General features: G+C 49.3%; 1 protein-coding gene across 2 annotated transcripts in view; it reads right to left on the bottom strand.

Annotated features, from left to right (window-relative positions):
• Positions 1-1,640: 1,640 nt before the first annotated feature.
• The window catches only part of CCNK (cyclin K), a 482,638-nt gene continuing 460,039 nt past the window's right edge, over positions 1,641-24,239 (bottom strand). For both annotated transcript variants that reach the window (XM_086937756.1, XM_086937757.1), the window contains one exon: positions 1,641-2,890. In XM_086937756.1, the coding sequence (XP_086793882.1) occupies positions 2,271-2,890 (620 nt within the window). In that variant the 3' untranslated portion in view covers positions 1,641-2,270. The remainder of the gene's footprint in view (positions 2,891-24,239) is intronic.

The following is a 24,239-nucleotide window of genomic DNA, read 5'->3' as shown; positions in this document are numbered from 1 at the left end:
GCAGGGATGTCTCGCCCTCATGGCATGGAGGATTACAGGGGACGCTGGGTGGTCCCAGGCCTTTTGGGAGTGGCTGAGAGATTCACGTCAAAGGCTTGGGCCGACAGCACAGTCAAGTGCTATCGTTCCACCCGGAGAAGGTGGTATCGTTGGTGTGTGCGACGGGGTCTCAATCCTGTGGCAGCAAATGTAACCTCAATTCTGAATTTTTTGGCCTCTCTGGCGGAGGAAGTCTTGGCTTGTAGAACTATCAACACTTTCCGTTCTGCCATTTCGACGGGTCACACCATCGTTGACTGGTCACCGGTGGGTAAACATCCCTTGGTCTTCCGCCTTCTTCGGGGCATTAGTCTCTCGCTGCCGCCTGAACTCCGGTACTCTCAACTTTGGAATGTTAACCAGGTCTTAAATGTGTTTCTGTCAGGGCAGCCGAATAGGGTCCTCTCTAGGAAGGAGCTGTCGGCGAAATTAGTGATGCTTCTCTGCCTTATCTCGTGCAGAAGGGTTTCTGATGCCAGGGCCCTTGATATTACCAATCAGATTTCTTTCCCCCATGGGGGTCACTTTTACGATCCGCAGGCGGACAAAGTGTGGAACACGATCTCTCTCTTATCCGGCGTGCCTAGATTCTCCAAAGCTGTGTGTGGTGGCTTGCCTCAAGGCATATGAGGAGATGTCGGAGGAATTTCATCCGTAGGGGGAACAACAATTGCTCACTGCACTTAGGAAACCTCGTAAGGCGGTTTCTTCTCCCACCATTTCCCGATGGGTGAGAAGGGTCATGCAGGAAGCTGGCATTGATCTCCGGATCTTTGGCGCCCACTCGGTCAGAGGAGCAATGGTTTCTAAGGCATTTACCCTGGGAGCTCGTCTGGAAGACATTCTGAATGCGGCAGATTGGTCTTCAGACTCCACTTTTAAGCGGTTTTATTTCAAACCAATTATTGATACGGCTCACTTAGTGGTGAGCAAGCTTTAAAAGAGCATAATCCTCGCCTTCGGTTCTGCCATAGAATGAAAAATGTCCTAGCTATCGTGACAGAAAGTTTAAATTCTATTAAGGACTTGAGGCGAGGATTATCACAACCAGGGTACAAAGACTCTTTGTTCCTTCCCTCCCACGTACTGGAGTAAGTACAATGTTTTAACGGTTTATGATGTCCAGATGTTACGTTAATCCCTTTGATCTGTTTGACTTGCAGGCTAAACCTTACCCATGATTGTCGCTTATATTATGTTTTGCATTTCAGGAGATTCTGGAAAACAAGATTTGTGATGCCTCTGGGCTGGCTGACCTACAGCAACGAAAGAGGGAGTTTGGACACTGAAGGAGGACTACCAGCACCTCAGGGATCTGTGATCGAAGCAGAGAGCAGGGGACGCTCTAGACACGGACACTATTATTTTTGTTATATTCCAGATGTATCATGGGAATAGTTGTTGTTTGATGGCTTTAAAATGGCTGCTGTTAATAAAGTAAAGAAAGAAAAAGTATAATCCTCGCCTCCGAGTCCTTAATAAAATTGAAACTTTCCATAACGATAACTAGGAAAATTTTCATTCTAGTGGCAATTTGTTGATTTTTCAAGCGGTGGTGTAAAATTCTGGGAATGTTACTCACTTAAGAAGAAAAAAACAAATTTGATTTAGAACCAGTTTTTATTTGGTTTCATAAGAACTACCTGTATATTTACACCCGTGTGGCGACATTACATTCAGACTCTCACACTTAAAAAACACAAACTTTATGTACAGAGATTTGAAAAATAGGGTACAACCCCCCCCCCCCCCTCCTCCAAAAGGCATTACGAAAAAAGTGATCAGCAAAGTAAAAAACTAATTTTTAAATGGCTGCCCTTTTTATTTGTACGGAACCAAAAAGAAAATTATTTTGTATATTTATGAACAAATAGGTACAATAAACCTATCATATTCTGAATGAATCTTCGTGGCAATGTTTGGTAGGGAAGTAGAATTTGATGGACTACTTTAAGCCAATATGGCTATAATAGCATACAATAAATCAAGTGCTGAGATAACTTTACATCAGATCTGTACACTTTTCAAAACCAGCTGTATACAGCACTCAATAAAAATATTGAACCAGAATATCTTGTTTCAAAATATTTCTCAATACTGTATGCTTTCTTACTATAGCAAAACATGCAGCATCATACAAGTTTTTCTTCTTTCAGTCTGCAAAGACAAACAACTGCTTTGAACTTTAAACTGCTTCTAGTCAATAAATATTTACAAGCATCCATCATGTGCTATCTCATCCACGAAGACCGACCCATTCCTCCAACGGGTGGCATGCCAGGTGGTGGTATCTGGGGTGGTACTGGAGGCTGTCCTCCGGTGGGAACAGAAGGAGGGGGATAATTGGCTGGAGGCATTCCCATTCCAGGTGGTGGATGCTGAGGAACTGAATGTGTTGGAGGCATTCGAGGAGGAGGAAAGTTAGGATTGTATGAAGGTGGGGGAGGATATCCTGGGTTAGGAGGTGGGAGATTGGGAGGAGGGAAATTAGAAGGTGGAGGAACTGGAGGAGGGGGATTAGGAGGATACACGTGTGGATGGTATGGCATGTTATGATGGGATGGTGGACCATATGATGGCGGCAAAGATCCATAGGATGGACCTTCAGTTTTCATCAATGACTGGAGACTCTGATAACCCTCACCAGACATGTACGAATTTGTAGTAGACATTCCAGTTATGTAACTGCTGGGAGGGGGAGGAGGCCGGTGAGTAAGAGACAAAGGTTGATGTACAGGGGCAGTGTGTGACAGAGGAGGAATCTGTATTTTTGTCATATCTCCAGCATCGCCAGTACCAGTCTGATCTCCATCTCCAACTGGAACAGCTGTTACCTGAGGCGGCTTGCGATCTGCAAGAAAGAAAAGATTTCATTATTTTTCCAAATAGGTGTAAATTTGCAACTAAGTATGACCATAAAAGTAGATTATTCTCAATGTCATCCAGGCATGAGAGTAACTGAATGAAGTGGGTCAACTAAATCGTCTGACCAATATGCAATCAGTAATTATAGAGTGAAGAACAATCTGAATGCTCTAGTAATACTCTTATTAAATTAAAAAAACACAAAACTAGAATAGGACCAGAATTTTCTAAACAAAATTCAGAGTCACACATCTGAAAGTTCATTAAAAGTGAATTAACATATTTAAAATGTAAGACATGGTGGAATAATATCCTCAGTACAATGACGGGTTTAAGCTGGCAAATATGGGAAACATGAATAAGCTGAATAGAACAACAAATGCACAAATTAAGAATTAAAAAGAGATACAATCTAGTACTTAACATGAAGACAATACAGCTCTAAATGCATTAAACGTTCCTTCCTGAGCAGTTTTTACTGCCCGTTTCCTTATAACTACTTTTTTTGTGGGGGCTATGTCCCGCTCCCACACCACATTAAAGCAATTAGAGGAGAAGTGAAACGGCACACAGGACAAACAAACTGTGTATTTATTATTCAACATACAGCTCTGACTTCTTTAGACCGAATGCAGCAACAACAAAAAAACATTATTTTAGGAAGGGTTCGGTATGCTCTTTTATTCAAGAGGGGGGAATTTTCTGAATAAAACTACTTTTAAACCACTTAACCCGCATTTTTACCATTACTTGATAATGGGTAAAAAACCCTTTGGGTTGAAGTGGTTTGGGCCTATAGAGACAGAATCAAGATGTATTATTTTATAGTTTATCAAAGTGGTAAACATGCTAACAGTGCTGGATTTTGACCAACAGGAGGATCTCGGCCTGATCATAGACGGGTGGCACTACAACAAGGAAAGGATGCTGGTGGCAATATGTTGGTGTAATGTAAAAGTCAAAGCAATCTGTCTAATCCAAGCCACTTTCACAATCTTAAATTACTTTTTATGAGTATATACATTACATCTGGAGATGCACGCTGTTTTTTTCTAACAATCAAGTGGCTCGCATTAGAAGCCAAATCTTCAGAATTAAACATTGACCGCTAAAATTGAATTTTGTTCCAGGAGTTTTATAATCTGGGAAAGGAGTTTAAGGGAGAAAACCAGGGGTGTCGACATGATACTAGGACAGGAACAAGTAGTACATTATCAAAATATTCCAAAGTAATCTGGGGTAAACAGAACATTATTGTGCTAAAGGAAGAAGCCCCAACAAACAGAAGAAGGCTGTAATATTATCTTTCGACTTCACAATGGTGTGAAGCACATTTCTAAGATTACTGGCTGATGGGTCTTTGGATATTGTCTTTCAAGTGACTCTACACAACTGCAGACCTATTTGGTCTCACTTCCAGGGAGTGTCTACATTTATTATACAGACATCTTGATATAGACCTGAACTAACTGTATCCAATTTATGGCACACACTTCGGGACTAGCAAAGGAACAGATTTAAAGCCAAAATAAATGCTCCAGGAATGAGATACTGGGCTCCCCTTAATAATTTACCCATGGATTTAAATATTTATGACAGAACAAATCGGGAGTTAGCCCTTGCCATTCTTTGAAATTGGGAAGAATTTTAATGAAACACCTGAACTTCAGGAGCAATCAACCCTTGCTCCAGGATGGCTTCTGCTGCCAGGGCTGAATTTCTAGTGGAGCTGGTGAAGTTTTTGAAGGTAGGCACATGAATTGTAAGCGGTTCGTCAGACAGGTCATTTCTACGAACCACCTGTCTGATGCAATTCTTCTAAGCCTAGAAAGAAACTTCAAACATGTCTTTGAATGGCTACCAGTAAGTAAAAGCAAATTAGCGAACAGCAGGTGTGCGTTCATAGTGGTTCTAGGGAACTTCAGCGTTTGTATGTTAATAATGGTTTCCTGGATGTATAATGATCTGGTTTTGAAATTAAGGAATAATGCGGTCCATTGCCCACTGGCTATGAAAAGCTTTCCATTTCCTGAAAAAACCTAGCCTGCATGATATTGCTTTCTCAGTCTGGCACCATCAAAAAGCATCACAACTTTGACTGGTTTGTCTGAATTTTAAGAATGGTGTGACAGAGAAAGATTTAGTCATCACAAGATCTTTTGCAAAGTAATATGTCTTTGAAACCAAAACAAAACCTGACAAAAAAAGGTAAGCTGCAACACTCCAAAGCCAATACCCCTATGTGGAACGAGTGCCTGACAAGAGTACAATAATAAAAAGGGAAAATAAAACAAAATATGAAATCAAATAAAAATAATAAAAACAGGTAAACAGTTCATTAATAGATACTTCCCTAAAATTACAGTTTAAAAATTGTCAAAACACTCTATAAGGCCAAATGGTCCAGCATGTGAGGAATTTCTAACTGCAGGGAATTCTACAAACATGAGCAGTTAATAAATGGAAAAAAGACTATTTGGAGATAGCGCCTGGTAGAATCTTCTGAACGTATTAAATAATGTACTATTTTTATTTCAAAACAGATTTTATTGAGAATTTGCACATATTCCGCAGAGCTCTGCACACCGGAGACATCTGCAGGACAAATATACCACAGCAATGGAGATGCAAATTACTTTTCTTTTCTTTGAAATGCATATGTAAACAATGCAATATCAAACACCCCTCCTCCTCCCCCCCCTCCAACTCCCCCCTCCCGGATTCCACCCACCCAAGTCGCACTACGTCCGTCACACGTCTCCTCCATATTGAATTGTAAACTAGCTGCCTGCATGTCCCTATACCATAGTCCCTTCATGTCACCTCCGGAAGATCTTCCCGGTCTACCGGCGGCTCTAGCCACAGGCCCCTATAATCAGCCCAGCGTTTCCAAATTTTATAGTGCTTTCTTGGGCATCCCCGGGCTACAAAAATCCCATACAGAAGTCTAGTCCTCTTCCACCCCACCACAGAAGGGGCTCGCGGATCCTTCCACGCCCTGGCCATGTCTCTTTTGGCCAATGTAAGTCCCAACAATAGTAAATGCCTCTTAACCCTTTCCATGCTCATGACGAGCTCAGCTCGTCATGATGCACGGTTGAGCTGTGCTGGTGACGAGCTGAGCTCGTCATGAAAGAATGGAAATAATCAAAAGTCAGCACAGGAGGGGAAAACACCTAGCAGCCAAGGTGTTAATAGACATTCCCACCCACCCCATCCATTACATGTAACAGGCCTAGCCGCGGTGTATGAGGGAGCACCTTCCCCAGGACCTCAGACATGCAATCCAGCACCCCCTTCCAGAACCGTTCTAGTGAGCCACAACTCAAAACCGTGTGTATAAATGTCCCCACTTCCTGGCTACATCTAAGACAGCCCGGATATGCAATCAGCCCCGCCCGCCATAGCCGCTCCCTAGTGAAGTAGACTCTAGGCAGGTACTTAAACTGGATGAGCCGTAGGCGCATCGCTATGGCTCTACCCCTGGGGGCTGCCAGTGCCTCTCTCCAATCCTCCTCCTCCAAAGCTCCCACGTTCCTTTCCCAGGTCTCCCTTAGCTGTTGCAATGTTGGGGGGTGACCAGTGTTTGATATATGCAGGATATCTTTTTCGTCTCGAGGTGAGCTGTGAGCTTAAGAATCTTAACATCTTAGGAGCAAAGAACTTGGCGTCATGTGCAATCTTAGGACCCTTGAACACCATGGGCCCAGTCTGCTGTTATAACTGCAAATGGGAGAGTGATCCTTGGTTCTGTCCCGCCAATATAAGTACCCCAGACCGTACATTGAGATTTATCTACCTCAATGCAAGATCCCTCCCAAAACACGCAACAGAAATCTGGGATATTTTGAGCACTGACAAACCTGACCTGGCCTTCATCACTGAGACTTGGCTCGATAATCACAATACCCCGGATATCGCAATGGCCCTCCCAGTACACTATACAATTCTCAACTTGAATAGGGGGGGGAAGGGGAGGTGGGGTGGCATTGCTATTTAAAGATTCCCTCATTTGCAGACAAGAGGCTATCACACAGACTAACAGCCATGAAGCAATGGCGTTCTCAGTGTCCATAAACACCAACATTCTTCTGGGCGGAGTGATCATCTATAATCCACCAGAATGTTCGTCTGACTTTTGCACCCAACTTCTTGCGCAGATGATGCCGGTCTGTCTGAACAATAAAAATATCTTGCTTTTAGGAGATTTTAATATTCACTATGACAATAGTAACAATCCCCTAGCTAAACATCTAGAGGAGAACATTGAGATCCTACAACTGTCCCAGAGAATCGAACAACCAACACACATGGCAGGACACATTAGACCTGATTTTCTCCAATATGGGTTCAATCCTCATCAAAGGGATAAAACCTATGATATGGACCGATCACTCTTTGATTGAGTTCAATATTAATCTACCTGTCAAAAACACCAGACCTTTAGCCCCGACAGCGGCAAAAATCAGAGAAAAATTTCTCAGTGGAAGTTTCTCAACAACAGTTTGCTGATCCTAATTTAACAAACAAGTGTATTAATGACGAAGTAAATCACCTCCAGAACCATATTACGAACGCACTGGAACACTGTTCAGTGATACGCCCCAATAATAAATCCAGACGTACCATGTCGGAAAATTGGTACGGGCCAGAACTAAAATCCCTAAAAAGGAAATGTACATCACTTGAACACAAATGGAGACTTACAAAAACTCAAGACACCAGATCGTCATATAAGAGAGAACTTATATTATATAATAAAGCCATTAGGAAAGCGAAAAAAAGGAATACTTCTCTCGCAGAATAACAGAAAATAAAAATTCATCCAAGGAACTATTTAAAATAGTCAAAGAACTGTGCAGTCCTACAAGTCTTTCATCAAAGCTGATTTCCTCACAAGTAGGCAGCAATAAAATTAACGATTTCTTCTGTGAGAAAATAGATAAAATCTACTCTTCATTTTCTAATATCAACCCGGAATGCTTAGAGGCCCATGAGTCATCTATTCCTCAGATCAGTTGCTCCAGCTTCGGCCCGTACTCGGAAGAAGTGGTGGGTAAAGTCATGTCAGAAATAAAATCTGGCTCCCCGCTGGACCCATGTCCACATCATATCTTTGCGCAACTAGCCCCAATAATATGTCCAGCAGTAACACAAGCACTCGCTGGAATCGGCTGGATTCCCAACTAACTGGAAGAACGCCATAGTTACCCCTCTACTAAAAAAGGCAGGCTTAGACATCAACAATCCTGCTAACTATCGACCCATATCTCAACTCCCCTATCTATCGGAAGTTCTAGAAAAACTGGTTAACAAGCAATTGTCCACTTTTCTGGAAACAAACAACTTATTGGATGTCTCACAAACAGGCTTTAGGGTCAACAATAGCACAGAAACAACACTCCTGTCAGTACTGGATAACATCAGAACGCAGGTAGACCGGGGGAAAACAGTCTCCTTAATATTATTAGATCTCTCGGCAGCGTTTGATACCGTACCACATAACCTGCTACTAAAAACTCTTGCAGCAAAAGGTATCCGAGACAGAGCCCTGGGGTGGTTACAATCATTTCTGTCAGATAGAACGCAATCAGTGCATATGGGCAACTTTTCATCCCCCCACCGGAACATCAAATATGGGGTCCCACAGGGGGCCTCATTGAGCCCAACATTGTTTAACGTGTTTGTGTCCTCCCTGGCAGCGATAGGAAGAAAGTGGGGTGTCGAAATCTGTTCCTACGCAGACGACACCCAGCTAACTGTAATCCTGGACGATGATAATGACCCTAAGAACAGGCTACTAAATTGTCTCACCGAACTGTCTGACTGGATGCATAGCCATTGCTTAAAACTGAACGGAGATATTGTTGTTCGGTGGTCATAGTCAGTTGTGGCATAACAGTTGGTGGCCAATGCCACTGGGCATCCCCCCAACTCCAACACCGACCGCAAGGAATCTGGGAGTGACGATCGATACTCCCTGTCGATGAAATCCCATGTATCAACAATTTGCGGCAAAGGCTTCGCCTTGCTGAAAATGCTTAGAAGAGTCTTCCCTTGGATTCCCATGGAGGGTCGAAGGATCCTGGTTCAGTCACTATTGATGAGTAGGCTGGACTATGGGAACTCCCTGTTTTTAGGCATGGCAGATTATCTTTTCACCAAACTACAAATAGTGCAAAACGCTGCGGCCAAGGCAGTCTGTAAGAAAAGAAAATTCGACCCAGCCAAGAGCTGCTTAAGAGAGCTCCACTGGCTGCCAATGAGGCAGAGAGCAACCTTCAAAATGCTGTGCATAACACACAGAGCATTGCATAACACAGGTCCACTCATCCTGAGAAATAGGATTAAGTTTTATGCACCAACCAGAAAACTGCGCTCTCAATTCACAGCAAGAGCAAGAACAACTCGCATGAAGAGAGCCAGGATGGGAGAGCGAGCATTCTCCCACATAGCCGCAAACAAATGGAATGAGTTGCCAGTGGCTCTCAGACTCACGGAATGCCACTTGTCATTTAGGAAGCAATTGAAAACCTTCCTTTTCCCCAAACCAGGCTAAATCCATAGGACTCAGGTCTTCCCACCGCCCATCATAGTGATTGCAGCGCCGTGATATCCTACCTAGGATGATTGTTAGCGCTTTATAAGAAATAAATACAAATACAAATACTAGGTCTCCCATAAACACCTTTGCTTCCAGGGGACTAAACTCAGGGAGGGACACCAGGCCCTCCATGCTCGGGGCGAGGGCATGGCGCAACTGAAGATACCTAAAGAACTGAGAACGAGGCATGCCAAAGTCCTTACACAAGTCCTGAAAGGACTTGAGCGTCGTACCAGACAGCACATCTCCCAGCGTCGAAATTCCGATGCTATCCCATCCCCTGAAGCCCTGCAAATTCACAAGCCCAGGAAGCTGCCCGTCGTGCCACAGGGGGGTTTCACCTGTTAGGGTGTTCCACCAACCCATGCGACGCAGAGCCTGCCTCCAAATCAGAAGCACAGCCTGCGTGGTCGTGTCTTCCGCAGCCGTGCCTCATAGAGAATAGTGTGTAGCGTATGAGGCTCCATAAGGCTGCGCTCCAAGGCATATGCAGGGTCTCCACTGTCGCCATACCACCACTCATTCAGGACCAGGAGGTGGGAGGCATGATAATAAGAAAGAATATCCGAAGTCGCCAAGCCCCCACAATAAGTTGACAAAAAACAGGTGCGCAGCACCACTCGTACAGGACCCCCCGCCCAGAGGAACTGCCCCAGTACGGAATTTACCCGTCGGAACCATTGAGGCAGAATAGGATACCGGTGGTTCTGCAGTTGGTATAGTAGTCTGGGTAGGGCCACCATCTTAAATATGGCCGACCTACCATATATGGTCAGCGGCATGCGGGACCATGTCTTATTATCCTCTCGGACCCGTTCCCATACTGGCGCAATATTCCGCTCCCAGGAGACCGTGGGAACCTCGGATATGAACACCCCCAAATACTTAATGTCGCCCATCGCTACCTGCAGAGTAGATGCCCAGTCCCCCACTAGTGCATGCTCCCCCAGCACCCATAGAGTCGACTTGCGAGGGTTCATGTAGAGCCCGGATGTTTCTCCAAAAATTTGCAAAAGGCACGGCCCTGACCTATTAAGGTCTGTAAGGAAGAAGAGGACATCATTCGCGTAGAGCGCGATCTTATCCGACTATGCTCGCTCCCACTCGAACCCCCGCATCTGTGCATCAATACGCACCCATGCCGCCAGCGGCTCCATAGCTAGGGCAAAGAGGTACAGCGAAGGGGGACAACCCTGCCTGGTACCGCGCCCGAAGGAGAATCTAGAAGACATGGCTCCAGCTACTCGTACCGAAGCGGTCAAATCCGTATGTAGAAGTCGCAAGTATGAAAGGAAATTGGGCCCTAAGTTGAGCAGAGGCAGGAGTGCAAATAGGTAGACCCAACTCAATGAATCAAATGCCCTATCCATATCCGCTAACAAAAGTGTCGCTTGTTCCCCTGCACGCTGAACCGCCGCCACTGCTACATGCGCCCACCGAATATTATGTCTAGTCACCCTCCGAGGCATAAAACCAGCCTGGTCAGGGTAGACCAGCGCTGTGATATGGGACAGCAGCCGGTTAGCCAATGCTTTGACCAAGATTTTGGCCTCTACATTAAGCAAGGAGATCGGCGGTTGGACGTGTGATGTTCTGGGGGCCGGCCCTGCTTATGAAACACCACCACTTCAGCATGCCTCCAATCTGGGGGGAGGCTACCTTGTTCCCTGGCCTCCTCCAGGGCCGTCCTGTAATGTACATTCAGTTGTAGGTGGTATTTCTTGAAAAATTCACAAGGGACCCCATTGGGTCCAGGGGCGTTTCCTGTGTTAAGTTCGCCTAGGGCCGTACCCAGCTCCTCCTCCGTCAGTGGGAGCTCAAGACGCTCTCGCACCTTATCTGATACTGCGCGTGGCGGTAAATCGGCAATAAACTTGTCCACCACCTCTTCACTAAGACATTCATTCGAGGCATATAGATCTGCATAATACATAGCGAAGCTCTCTGCTAACTCCTTCGGATCCGTGACCAGGTCACCCGCTCCATCTAATATTCCCAGTAGGGCCTGCGCTTGAAAGGTGCCCCGACAGAGCCGGTGCAGCATCGTTCCCGATTTGTCCCCCCATTGATATATCCTGCTGCGCCAGCCATATCTGCAGCGCCTCATCCATCAGCAGAGAGGCATAGGACTGTTGTGCCAGTAATAATTGCCCCACCACCTGGCCCTCGCCTTCGGCACTGCTCCGACGCTCCAGCGCCTCAATTTCAGCCTCAGCCCTTACCAATTCCGCCCTGCGCCTCCTCCGGGCTGCCGCACACCAAGCAGCGTCCACCCCGCGCAATGTGGGTTTTAGGGCCTCCTACACAGTCTCCGCGTTGGCAACAGACCCTACGTTTTCAACAACATATGCAGCAATGGCCTCGCCCATATGTTTCTAGTAGTCCTCGCTTTGCAGATGCCAGACGGAGAGGCACCATCGAAACGGCTGCCGCCCCCTTTCCAAACTAATGTCAACTGTAGTGGGGGAATGATCTGAGAGCCCACGCGGTAGTATGTCCGCCGACTCCACCCTGCCAACTACTGCCCTGGGAACAAAGATATAGTCCAATCTGGAAAAGGATTTATGGACAGCTGAGAGATATGTGTATTCCCGTATGTTGCCGTGCAGGTGTCGCCATGTGTCTACCCAATCCAAGCCCCGAGCCATGTCTCCCAGTTTGGTGGAGTGGCCCACTACCTGATCCCTCCCAGGCCTATACCTATCCCTGAGTCCATCCATGATGTCATTCCAATCCCCTCCTACCACTGCTAACGCATCAGGGATCTCAGCCCACACTGCAAACAGCTTCTCCACCAACGACCATTGGAGAGGGGGCGGGGCATACACACTTCCCAGCACTAACGTCTCCTCCTCAACCGTCCCCTTAACAAATATATACCGTCCCTGTGTGTCAATCCACTGAGCGGCGTGAACATATGGAATTCTACGATGTACAAAAATGGCCACCCGTCTAGATCCCTAGGAAAGCCTGCATGAAAAACCTGTTGGTAACCATACCGCTGCAAGCACAATGCCTTTGCACCTTATAAATGAGTTTCCTGTAACATCAAGACATCAGCTCCAGCCCTATTCGCCTGCCGTAACACTGCTCCCCTCTTGATCTTGTCTAGGACTCCCCGCACATTCCAACTAAGGACACCAAGAGAGCCCCTGGGCCCCAACGCCCTACACGGAGGATTCGTCATCGGGAACTTTCAGTGCAGATGCCCAGACCCTGTAGGTGCATACACAACAATCTGCAAGACCTTCACTTGACTATGACTCAAACCCAACCAGAACCCCCCACCCCCAGGAACAAACAAACCATGTCTCCCCCACCCCCTACCCCCACCTCATACCTCAAGAACATTGAAGTACCTGTCGCGGCGGGAACGACTCTCGGCCCCAAACGCAGGACCTGAGGCCGACCACACCAATGGATCCCCCCCTACAACAACCCATATCTCTAAGCTACCCCCAACAAGCCCTAAGCTAAGGGGAGAAAACCCAGTCCGCCCGCATTTCCGCTCCCACTGCCCCACCACCACCCACAATCACTCATGAATTTGCGCATAGTCACCCGCCAGTTTCCACCTACCCGCACCTCTATAACATTGACAGCGCACATTGACGCACAAGATACTTACCTTCGGTAACAATATATCTGTAAGAAACAGTAGTTGGTATTAGATTCCTTACCTTAGAATATCCCCAGGCGTCAGACTGGATCCGGAAACTTGTGCAGCAATACCCCTGCGCGTCGGTAGGTGTCGTCTGCGGCTCCGCGTCCGTCGTCGGCGTGACTTCGCCGGAGTACTTAGACGCTGCCCTCGCGCGCTGACATCAGTTCTTATACACAGCTTTTCCGTGCCAGAAAAGCAGAGCCATGATAAAAACCAACACTGGTGCCATGAAACTAGGGCCCTGAAAGGGGATGACCTTAACCCTAGAAATCGGTTCGCAGAACGGGGAGGATGGGTGGGGTGGTAAGGAATCTAATACTAACTACTGTTTCTTACAGATATATCATTACCGAAGGTAAGTAACTTGTGCATCTGAAAGAAACAGGTTAGTATTAGATTCCTTACCTTAGAATAAATACCCCAGCTATACCAACACCGGTGGTGGGGCTGCGAACCAATAATCACACCAGACAGTCCTGGAGGATGGAACGGCCAAAGAAGCCATCCCTCTGGACTTGGCTGTCCAGGCAGTAGTGTCTTGCGAACGTGTGCAGCGAGGCCCACGTAGCTGCCTGACAGATGTCTTGCAAGGGGACTCCCCAGCCCAGGGCAGTAGTAGCAGCCGTGGCCCAAGTGGATTGGGCCCTCAGCCCAACAGGAGGCTCCTTCTTAGCCAAGGAGTAGCACGCCTTGAAGCACAACACGACCCACCAAGAGATGGTCCACTTGTGCACCGCCCAACCTTTCTTAGTGCCCACGTAACCAACTAAGAGTTGGTCATCCACCCGGAACTGGCATGTGCGATCCAGATAGAAAGAGAGCGCACGTTTTGGGTCCAGGCGGTGGAGCCGCTCTTCCTCTTTAGAGGGATGCAGAGGCCGAAAGAAGGTGGGCAAGGTGATGGACTGCCCGATGTGGAAAGCTGTGACTATTTTGGGGAGGAAAGAAGGTCTTGTCCGCAACACAACCTTGTCCAGATGGACAGAAAGGAAGGGAGGCTTGGATGACAGAGCCTGGAGCTCACTCACTCCCCTGGCAGAGGTGATGGCAACCAGGAAAGCAGTCTTAAGGGTAAGAAGACGGAGAGGATAGTTATGAAGTGGCTCGAAGGGAGCGCACATCAGAAAGGTAAGTGCCAGGTTCAAGTCCCACTGAGGCATCAAGAAAGGAACAGGGAGGGGGGGGGGCGACCTATGAGTGATGCCCTTCAAGAATCTGTCAACAACCGGGGACTTGAACAAAGAAGGCTGATCAGGTAGCCTTAAAAGGGCAGAAAGGTAGCCCTTGATAGTGCCCAGAGCAGAGACCTGCTGGGCAAGAGAAAGAACGAAGAGGAGAACCTCCGAAAGAGGGGCAGAAACGGTATCCACAGCCTTTGCTGTGCACCATGCCACAAACTTGTTCCACCTGCAGGCGTATACATGGAAGGACGCCTGGCTGCCAGAATTACATCACAAACTTCAGGAGTCAAGTCAAATGGCCTCAACTGTCGCCGCTCAATCTCCAAGCATGGAGGTGGAGACTGGACAGGTTCGGGTGGAGGACCGTTCCCTGCTGCTGCGACAGAAGGTCCTTCTGTAGAGGCAGACGAATCGGGGGATCAACAGACCTGTGTAGCTCGGGATACCAGTATCTTCGTGCCCAGTCTGGAGCCACAAGGATAACTTGGGCCCGTCGCGCCTGATCTTCTTCAGCACTCTGGGCAGAAGTGTTATAGGCGGAAAGGCGTACAACAGACCGCAGCTCCACTCACGACGAAAAGCGCCCGCAGCTCCAGAAGGTTGATGTGGAGCCGGGACTCCGCCGAAGACCAGAGGCCTCTGATCTCTGCCTCTCCCATGTGGCCTTCCCAGCCCTGGAGGGACGCGTCCGTCATAAGTACATGCTCCGGGTGGGGTAGGGAGAGGGATCTGCCGATGACCCAATTGCGGCTCCGTGAGCCACCACTGCAACTGTCTTGCAGTGCCCTCCGAGATCAAGACATGGTCTAGCAGGTTGCCCTGATGCTGGGCCCACTGAAACTTCAGGTCCCACTGCAGAGCCCGCATCCGTCACCTGGCGTGATGCACCAGAAGGATGCAGGAGGCCATCAGCCCCAGAAGCCGCAGCGTCAACCTGACAGACTCGGGATAACGGCTGAAAGATCAGAATCAGAGCCTGAATATCCCGAACCCGCTGTTCGGGAGGATAAACCCGAAACTGTGCCGAGTCCAGAACCACTCCGATGAAGAGGAGCTTCTGAGAGGGACATAGGTGCGACTTTGGCACATTGATGGAGAACCCCAGCAGATGCAGGAGGTCGGCCATAGTCTGGAGGTGGCTGACGACTGTCTGGGGCGAGCCCGCCTTCAACAACCAGTCGTCGAGGTAGGGGAAGACTGAAACCCCTAACCTGCGTAGATGAGCTGTGACCACCGCCATCACTTTCGTGAACACCCGTGGGGCGCTGGTAAGGCCAAAGGGGAGCACGGTAAACTGAAAGTGCTCGTGGCCTACTGTGAACAGCAGGTAACGTCAGTGGGCCGGCAGGACGGGGATATGAAAATAAGCGTCCTGCAAGTCCAACGCTACCATCCAGTCTCCTGGGTCCAGGGCAGCTAGGACCTGAGCTAGTGTCAGCATCTTTAACTTCTCCTGTCGGAGGAAGCCGTTGACGTTCCGCAGGTCCAAGATAGGGCGTAGGCCCCCTTTGCCCTTCTTGGGTACCAGAAAGTAGTGGGAGTAACAACCACACCCTACTTCTGGCCCAGGAATGCGCTCGATGGCCCCATTGGCCAAGAGGGCCGTAACTTCCTCTCGTAGAAGTGTCAAGTGATCCCCCGACACGCAGTGGTATCGCGGTGGCATGGCTGGAGGGGTCGCCTCGAAGGGGAGGGAGTAGCCCCTTCGAACGATTTGCAGCACCCACCTGTCCAATGTGACAGTGCGCCAGTGGAGGTAGTGATGGTGAACCCTGCCCTCCACTGGCGTCTCATGGGCCTGAAAGGTTTTGAGGTGGGTGCTGCAGGGGTGGGTGTGGACTGGCCTCGCCATTGTCCCCGACAGCCGCCACGGCGGTTTCCACGTCCGTCACCTCGCTGGACGGTAGTCTGCGGCCCGTGGCTGGCAGGACGTGTGGGGCGCCCCTTCCTTGGCCACGAAAGGAGCGAAAAGCAGCCGTTTGCTGGCGCGGGGCCGAGAGGCCCAAGGACTTGGCCGTAGCCCTGGAGTCCTTAAAGCGCTCAAGCGCATGGTCTGCCTTGTCACCAAAAAGGCGACGGCCATCGAACAGCATGTCCATAAGAGTGTTCTGGACATCAGCCGAAAAGTTGGCGGACCTCAACCAGGCGTTGCGACGAATCGCCACCTTCGTTGTCATCGCCCTGCCCAGTGAGTCAGTGGTATCCAGTTCACACCGGATGGAGTACCATGCTGCATCTCGACCCTCCGCAAGGGCATGGGCGAGTTTAGTCTGGACCTCCGCCGGACATTGTGGCAGCAAGTCTGCGACCGTGTCCCACAGAGAGTGGGTATAACGGCCCAAGAGGCACGCAGTGTTGACTGACCGCAGCCCTAAACTTAGGGAGGAGAATACCTTTTTCCCGTATTGCTTGTACCTCTTGGATTCCCGATTGGGGGGAGCCGTCGGAAATGCGGATTGGGAGTTAGAGGCCTGGATGACCAGGCTCTCGGGGGGGGATGGGTGGACAGGAAGCAAGGATTGCCCAGAGCCGGGCGTTGGAGTCTGGCACGTTCCTATCTACAGGTTGACATGTAGCGGGCTTGGACCAAGTGCCCAAAAGAACGTCAGACAAGGCCTCATTAAACGGCAGCAGAGGCTCAGCCGAGCTTGTCTGCGGTTTAAGGACCTCAGTTAGGAGTTTAGTCCTCACGGCTGTGATAGGGAGCTCCAGGCCCAAGGCCTTGGCCGCCCGCGTCAGCACCACACTATAGGCAGCCCCCTCCTCCGTAGCCACGGTAGGAGGGGAGACAAAACCAGTGTCCAACGAGGTGTCCAGACCACTGGCCTCCCCTAGCTCACCTGTCCAGTCCTGATAATACTGGCATTCCTGTGCCCGAGGGTCCTCAGACCACTCCCAATCCCCCTCACCACCCATCTCCTGAGACACAGGATCAAAGGATGGGGCCAGGTCATAGAAGTAGAGATTCCCCATCGGCTTCGAGAGCAGCGCCGTTCCGGGATCGGGGACGGCAGCGACACCCTGGGGGCCGGGGCCGGCGAGGTCGATTGGCGACGCCCCGGATCCGGATCCTGTGGGGCCCGCGGCACCAGGACCGAAGTCACCGGCGGCGTCGGGCCCGAAGCGCTCGACCCGCTGGGACCCCCAGTCGCACCGCGGAGCCCGACGGAGGAGTGAGCGACCTCATGGCCGTGAGGAAGGCCTCGATCTCTTGATTGGCTTGGTAGTTTGGTCTGCCCTGTTCCCATGATGCACTGGGCCAGGGACAGACTAATTTGCATGTAGCCAGGTTCTGAGCTGGGATGGTGCAGTGAGCTAAAAAACTGTGATGGATCAAGCCCTGATCTGTTGACTGGGTATGAGTGTTCTGCTTAATTCAGATACTCTGTCCATCACCACCCCCTTTTCTGAATCGTTTTGTCCACCATAAGCGTGGAAGGGTATGCTCAGACATGAGTCCCTTGCTCACTGCACCATCAGGATTCAAGCAAGCCGGGCCGAAGACGGCTGTAATGCCAGAAACCGGTCCCCGGAAGCTTGTTTCCTTTCCAGTAAAAGAATTGGCTTGGTAGTTTGGTCTGCCCTGTTCCCATGATGCACTGGGCCAGGGCCAGACTAATTTGCATGTAGCCAGGTTCTGAGCTGGGATGGTGCAGTGAGCTAAAAAACTGTGATGGATCAAGCCCTGATCGGTTGACTGGGTATGAGTGTTCTGCTTAATTCAGATACTCTGTCCATCACCACCCCCTTTTCTGAATCGATCTCCCCCGGCATCGCGTTCTGCCCAGGGACCGACGGGTATGAAACAGGTGTCGCCCGAACGCCCGGCCACGTCACGCGAGCGTCGGGGGGAGTCGGAAGAGCGAGGACGTCTCTTCAACTTCTTGTGCTTACCTGAGGACTTTGAGCCCGAAGACCGAGGACGACTCCAGGAGCTATGGTGGCTCATACCCCGCGACCGGTCCCTCGACCTCCTCGCGGACCGGGATCTCGAGCGGCACGGGCCGACTGCCGGAGCTCGAATCGCTTGCGGGACCGCTCCCGCCTAGCTTTAGATGTCAGGGCTCGACAGTCGGAGCAGGCCTTGTCGTCGTGGTCGAGGCCCAGGCAATGAAGACACCAGCGGTGGGGGTCGGTAACCGACATTAGTCGGTCGCAGTCGGATCAGGGTTTAAAACCAGCCATCCCTTACCGGCACCGTCAAAGTCGTTAAGACTTCGAAAAGGATCAAAAAACGATCGAAAAAGTTTAGTCAAAAATTGACTAAGGGGTACCACTTTTTCCGGATCTGCGCTTGCTGGCGCGGAAAAAAGAAGAACTGGCGTCAGCAAGCGAGGGCAGCGTCCAAGTACTTCGGCGACGTCATCCCAGTGCCAACGACGCAGACGACGGACGCGGAGCCGCAGACGTCGCCTACTGACGCGCAGGTGTAATGCTATGCAAAAGATTCCGGATCCAGTTTGACGCCTGGGGATATTCTAAGGTAAGGAATCTAATACTAACCTGTTTCTTTCAGACATATAGCTTATGCAACCGTATAATACAATCCCATCGCCTCATGCCCACCAATTGAGAAAAATCAAGGGTCCACTATCTGAAGGTCAGGAGCGTCCTTTCCCTTATCCAGGGCCCCACCGGAAGCAGACCGCCGTCTAGACCTGGATCTCAAGTTCCCTTTCCTCCGCAAACCCAGAGAGGTCTGCGACTGTGCCTCACTTAAGGATGAATCAGATTCCATTCCCGGAGGTGTGTGTACCCTCACTTTCACAGTATCGTCGGTCCATTTAAACATCTTTTCCGGAGTATCGAAAAAGTGGGTGCGGGATTGATAAACCACCCGCAGACGAGCCGGAAAAAGCAAGGCATATGGGAGTTTAAGGTCTCGGAGGCAAGGCTTGGCGGCCATAAATGATTGCCTCTGTTGTTGCACCAAGCGCATATAGTCCAGAAAAATCAGGATACGTTGGTTCTCATATAGCAGGGGTTCCTTGGCCCTGGCCTGCTGCAGGATAGTGTCACGGTCATGGTAGTTCAACAGTTTGGCTATTACAGGCCTTGGGCGTGCCCGCACCGGCGGCTTCTGCATGAGAGCCCTGTGCGTCCGCTCTATCACAAAACATCTAGAGAGGGAGTCAGGGGGGAGCCAACTTTCTAACCACGTCGTCAAGAAGCCCTCCATATTGCCTTTCTCGCAGCCTTCCGGGTGTCCGAAGAAGCGCAGGTTGTTCCGCCGGGCACGTCCTTCCGCATCCTCAGCCCGCCGCCAGGCCCTTTTGGATGCTCTCTATGCTGGCCACTTTCTGCTTCAGGGCCGCAACGTCGTCCTCTACCCCCGAGATCCGGTTTTCTGCCTCCGTAATGCGGGACACAGTGTTTCGTAAATCATGGCGCAACAACGCAACATCCGACCTAACTGCGCCGATTTTCGCATCCAGCATATTCCTGGACTGGGTTATGGCTGCCATCAATGCTGCGTTAAACGGGCCAGAGTCCTGTTGACTGCCTGCAGCCCCTGCATTACCACCTGGTCCCGTGAACTTATCGATGGGCCCAGGTTACGTGGCCCTGCCACCTCCCTTGTCCCTCGTCATGACCACTTGTTGTAGGAGCAAGCCCAGTCTGAGCAGCCACAGGCAGTTCTGCTCACACACTTCCCAGACCGTGAACATACTTCAAGGCAACTCCCAGCGTAATTAAGGGTACACTTGGACCAGGGCCTGCCGACCCGTCACATGCCCCCTCCACCCAGCTCCAGGAGGAAAGCGAGTCAGTGTCTACGCTAGGCCACGGGACTCTACTCAGGCCAACATCCACAAGTCCTCAAGATGCTCTCAGGCACCTCCCAGCCGGATCCTGGGCACCCTCGGGCCTGGGCCTGCTGTCTTGTCCTGTGCCCCCGATATTTGTCACCAGAATCCAGTAATTAGGCCAGTGCCCACTCCAGGCTGCAGGATATGGTGTAGTCCTCATTGCCACCCGAGCCACCGCCGCGGCCCGATCTAGCCGCCGTAAAAGTATCTGCAAGCCCCCTTCAGCCTCGCACACCGGCAGTACCCTAGGCCCGCATCCCTCCTTAGGGACAAGATGTCTCACTCCTGGCCAGCCTCACCTCTGCCGCATGTTGGATGTCTCTTCCGAGGGCACGTATGCCCCCCGAACACCCGCCGCAGGCTCGGCTGCCGCCCCCGGGCCGCGTCAAACTTGATCCTCCGGCTTCTCCACTCGCCACCAGGCCGCACCGCTCTGGAGCGCCAGTGAAATAGGAGGAAGGGGCCCCCCCTCAAAGCCTCGCCGATGCGTGGACCCGCTCTGCTCTCGGCTGGCCGCGGTGCCACCTCCGCACCATCCAACGGGACTCGCAAAACTCGAGGTCCCGGCCTCGCCCTGCTGCACCAGGCCTCACACTGCACGGCTCTGGGCTCCGGTCCACGGACACCCCCAAGCGCCCAAATTGCTCCCGGAGGTCCGCCAGCGGCTGCTGGCCACAAATCCACCCTTCTGGGCCTCGTGGGAAAGGGGGGAGACAGGATATTTCTCAGGATAAATGCCGGGCGGGACGGAGCTCTGTTAAGCCGCGTCTGCCATTTCGGCTCGCGTAGCCACGCCCCATAATGGACAATTTTTCACTTCAATATGTACTATAAATTATGATTAATTAAAAAAATCCAAAAAAGAAAATGTGTTGAAAGTTTTCCTATTCCCATTGGCTCCTTTCTCCCCTATTTCCCCCTTGCTGCAAGAATACAATCAGAAAGTTGTGATTTAAGAGTACCTGGGCTCTTAGCATCCATACTGCGGTACTAGACAACAGCATGGAATCTCCTTTAGTCAATACAATGGGCACCATCTAAAGAAAATTCAAATGTAGACCGGCCCTCTACCTTGCTCCAAGAATCCAATTTCATTGGATGCTGCAAGTATCATTCTATCCAGTCAACTGAAACATTTCTCAGCCACAAGGACTCCACTGTACATACTGTGATCCTCTTATTCACCTGGTCATCCTCCTTTTACTGCTCAGCCACTCTTGTATTGTGCGAGTACATAACCACGTTCACAATATACAATACACATGAAAGTATGTTCAAAGGACCATATCCTTTGTTATAGTTCAACTGTGATTTTTTTTTTACTTGAAGTATATTTTAAAGTAAGATATTAAACAAGCATATGTTTCGCTTAAGTCAAAAACTGTCTTATGCACTACATGTTATGCTTTTTGTTGTTGCAGGGAAGGGGGTACATTTTACTGTATTTTCTTTTTATTTTTGTCCACTTAATTTATAATGGTAAGGTTGAAAGTAATCAGACACTGGGGATCATAGAAGCTTTTATTTAAAAACGTTGGAACTGAGTGAAGATATAGAGCACAGAACATGGTCTAGAAAAAGATGTGATATTCTATAAAGAGATGATCTGTTAAGCTTTGATGCAAAACGGTTTCTTGATATTTGATGGTACAGGAAAGAGGTTCTGATGCTATGGGGTGTAATGGGGTAATGAAGGGATATGTGTAAAAAGTGCAACTTAAAATTGTTCTACTATTTATAATTTCAAAGGAAGTTCAAATTTATTTTTATAGGAAAGGTTTCCTTTAACATTGTTATCAAAAGGTGATTACATCATTAAATATCGGTCAAATCAATGAAGCCACCATTTCCACGTGCTTTTGAGCCAGGTATGTCAATACCTGGTCGAGACAACTGCTGGATGCCATAGAAGTTATACGGGGAGAGTGTCCTAAGACTGCCTGCAGTCTGTGCACTTTTACAGTATGTAGAGGACGTGAGGTAGCAGCATGAGGAAGACCGTGGACAAAAAACTTTGGGACATGGAAAAAAGTACTTAATTGCCCAAAGATTCACCATTCACAAGAGTTACCAATGAGAGAAAGGCAACACACAAGGGCTTCAAATGTTGAGGTACATATGTGCTGGATATAACATGTTTGAAATTATACGGCTTTCTCTGGGCTTCCAAATGGTTGAAAGAAATGGGACTAGACTTAGAAGTAAGCGGAGTTCATGTATTCAAGTAGCTAATACATCTATCTATTTCTGTTTAGCACTGGAGAATAATCCTACTTATTGACTTTTTAAGAACTAGGATTCAACTTGGAGGGCGAGAGTAGATCCGGGAGAGGCAAAAACTGGTCTTTGAAAAAACGTACATTTAAAACAAAACATGAAAAGACGGGCAAACATCCATGCTGATGTTTGTTATGGTGCTCTGTATCTTAATAAATGTTTTCAGATACAAATTATGTTGAAAGTGCATCCTCTGAGTAATTGACGTGCACCTGGTCCTGCTTTCAAAAGTTATTTTTTTCCTAAAGTCCCTGTTTCCCAAAAGGCAACTGACATCTAAAAGAGTCCAGTAATAATGTTCTAGAGCACCCCTTTAAGTGATTTTTTCTGAATCTCATATTATAATTGTAATAAATCTAAATAACACTGAAGCCACGAAAAGTGTGAGTTTGGATAGTCTATATGCACTTCAGGCAGGTACAATGTAATTGGCGGATAGAACAGCAAATTTATTAATCAACCACATCTAAGCTACTAGTATCTGATATACTTCACATCCTTATACGATATGGTATTAGGAGCGCAAAAGAAACCCTGTCTGACACGTTCACAAATGGGTACAAGGGGAGCAGAACTGTACTTTAAGTGCCAACATCGAATGGCTGGGGCTTTTATCATCAAGTAAATTAAGTCTACACGACTCTCTTGGATTATTTGTCCGGAGCTAATCTCGCCCTCACCCTCCCAAACCCCAAATGGCTTGATACTTTCGGACAGCAGGAAGACTGGGACAAGATATAACAGGCAAATCAGTGTCTGGAGAGTACAATTGCATACCTGTGAGAAAGTGTCATATTTCTTGCCTTGGTATGCCCCCACTTTTTCCTGAATGGCTGATGTGCTTTGATGGAGTGTGTCCTGGGCTCCTGCCAACCAAGTACCCAGGGCCTGTGTTCCTTCCCTAAAACTGTACTGAAACAAAACCCAATTGGCATCTATGGCCACCTGTCAGCCCCTAGTAGTTGGTACCCTAGGTACCGCGGGCATGGTGACCAGAGAAGACCCCTGAGGGCTGCAGCACTTATTGTGCCACCCCCAGAGGCCCTGTACCCTAGCACCCACACACTGCCTTTGCAGGCTGAGTGCCTAAGTACAGAACTAAAACCAGAGTCGACATGGCACACATCCCTGTGTGCCATGCCCACAGAACCCACTGCCCTGGCATACTTCAGTCACCCCTCTAGCTGGGGGCCCTATGCCAGAGGTGTGGGCACAGGTGCATGAGCCCTGTGCCCCTACAGTACTCAGGGCCATTCCTGGACACTAAGTGCAGTGATGCCATTAAGAGTATATGGTGCTGGGTGGTTGGCATTACGAACTCCACAGCACCATAATGACTACACTGAAGACTGACAAGTTTGGTATCAAACTTCTCAGCACATTAAGACCGCACTGATGCCAGTGTGGGATTTAATGTAAAATGCACCAGAGTGCTTCTTAGAGATGCCCTCTGAAACCCTAACCTACAATCCACGTCTGGCTGAGTGGCTGCAGAGGCTGCCACACAGCAGACGTGCTGCTGGACCCCTGGGTGGAGAGCCCCTGCTCTCCTGGGCCTGCAACAATGCACATCCTGGGCGAGGTGCTAGGTCTCCTCTCCCAGGATGGGCAGGGGAAAGCTTCAAAGGCATGCCGCCTCTGTGAGCTTCTCCAGACCATTTGCTGTCCCCAGCAACCAGCCCCCACCAGTCCTGCCCCCCATTCTGGCAGGAAGACTGGCGGGAAAAACTACATCAGGAAGGGGGGTGTGCCAGCCTGTGCCAACGCCACCCCTCAGGTGGGGGAGACTAGGTGAAGCA

This window comes from Lissotriton vulgaris, chromosome 9 (assembly GCF_964263255.1).
Source record: "Lissotriton vulgaris chromosome 9, aLisVul1.2, whole genome shotgun sequence".
Taxonomy (NCBI): Eukaryota; Metazoa; Chordata; class Amphibia; order Caudata; family Salamandridae; genus Lissotriton; species Lissotriton vulgaris.
The sequence above is the reverse complement of the archived record's forward strand: the minus strand, read 5'-3'. Positions and strand labels throughout refer to the sequence as shown.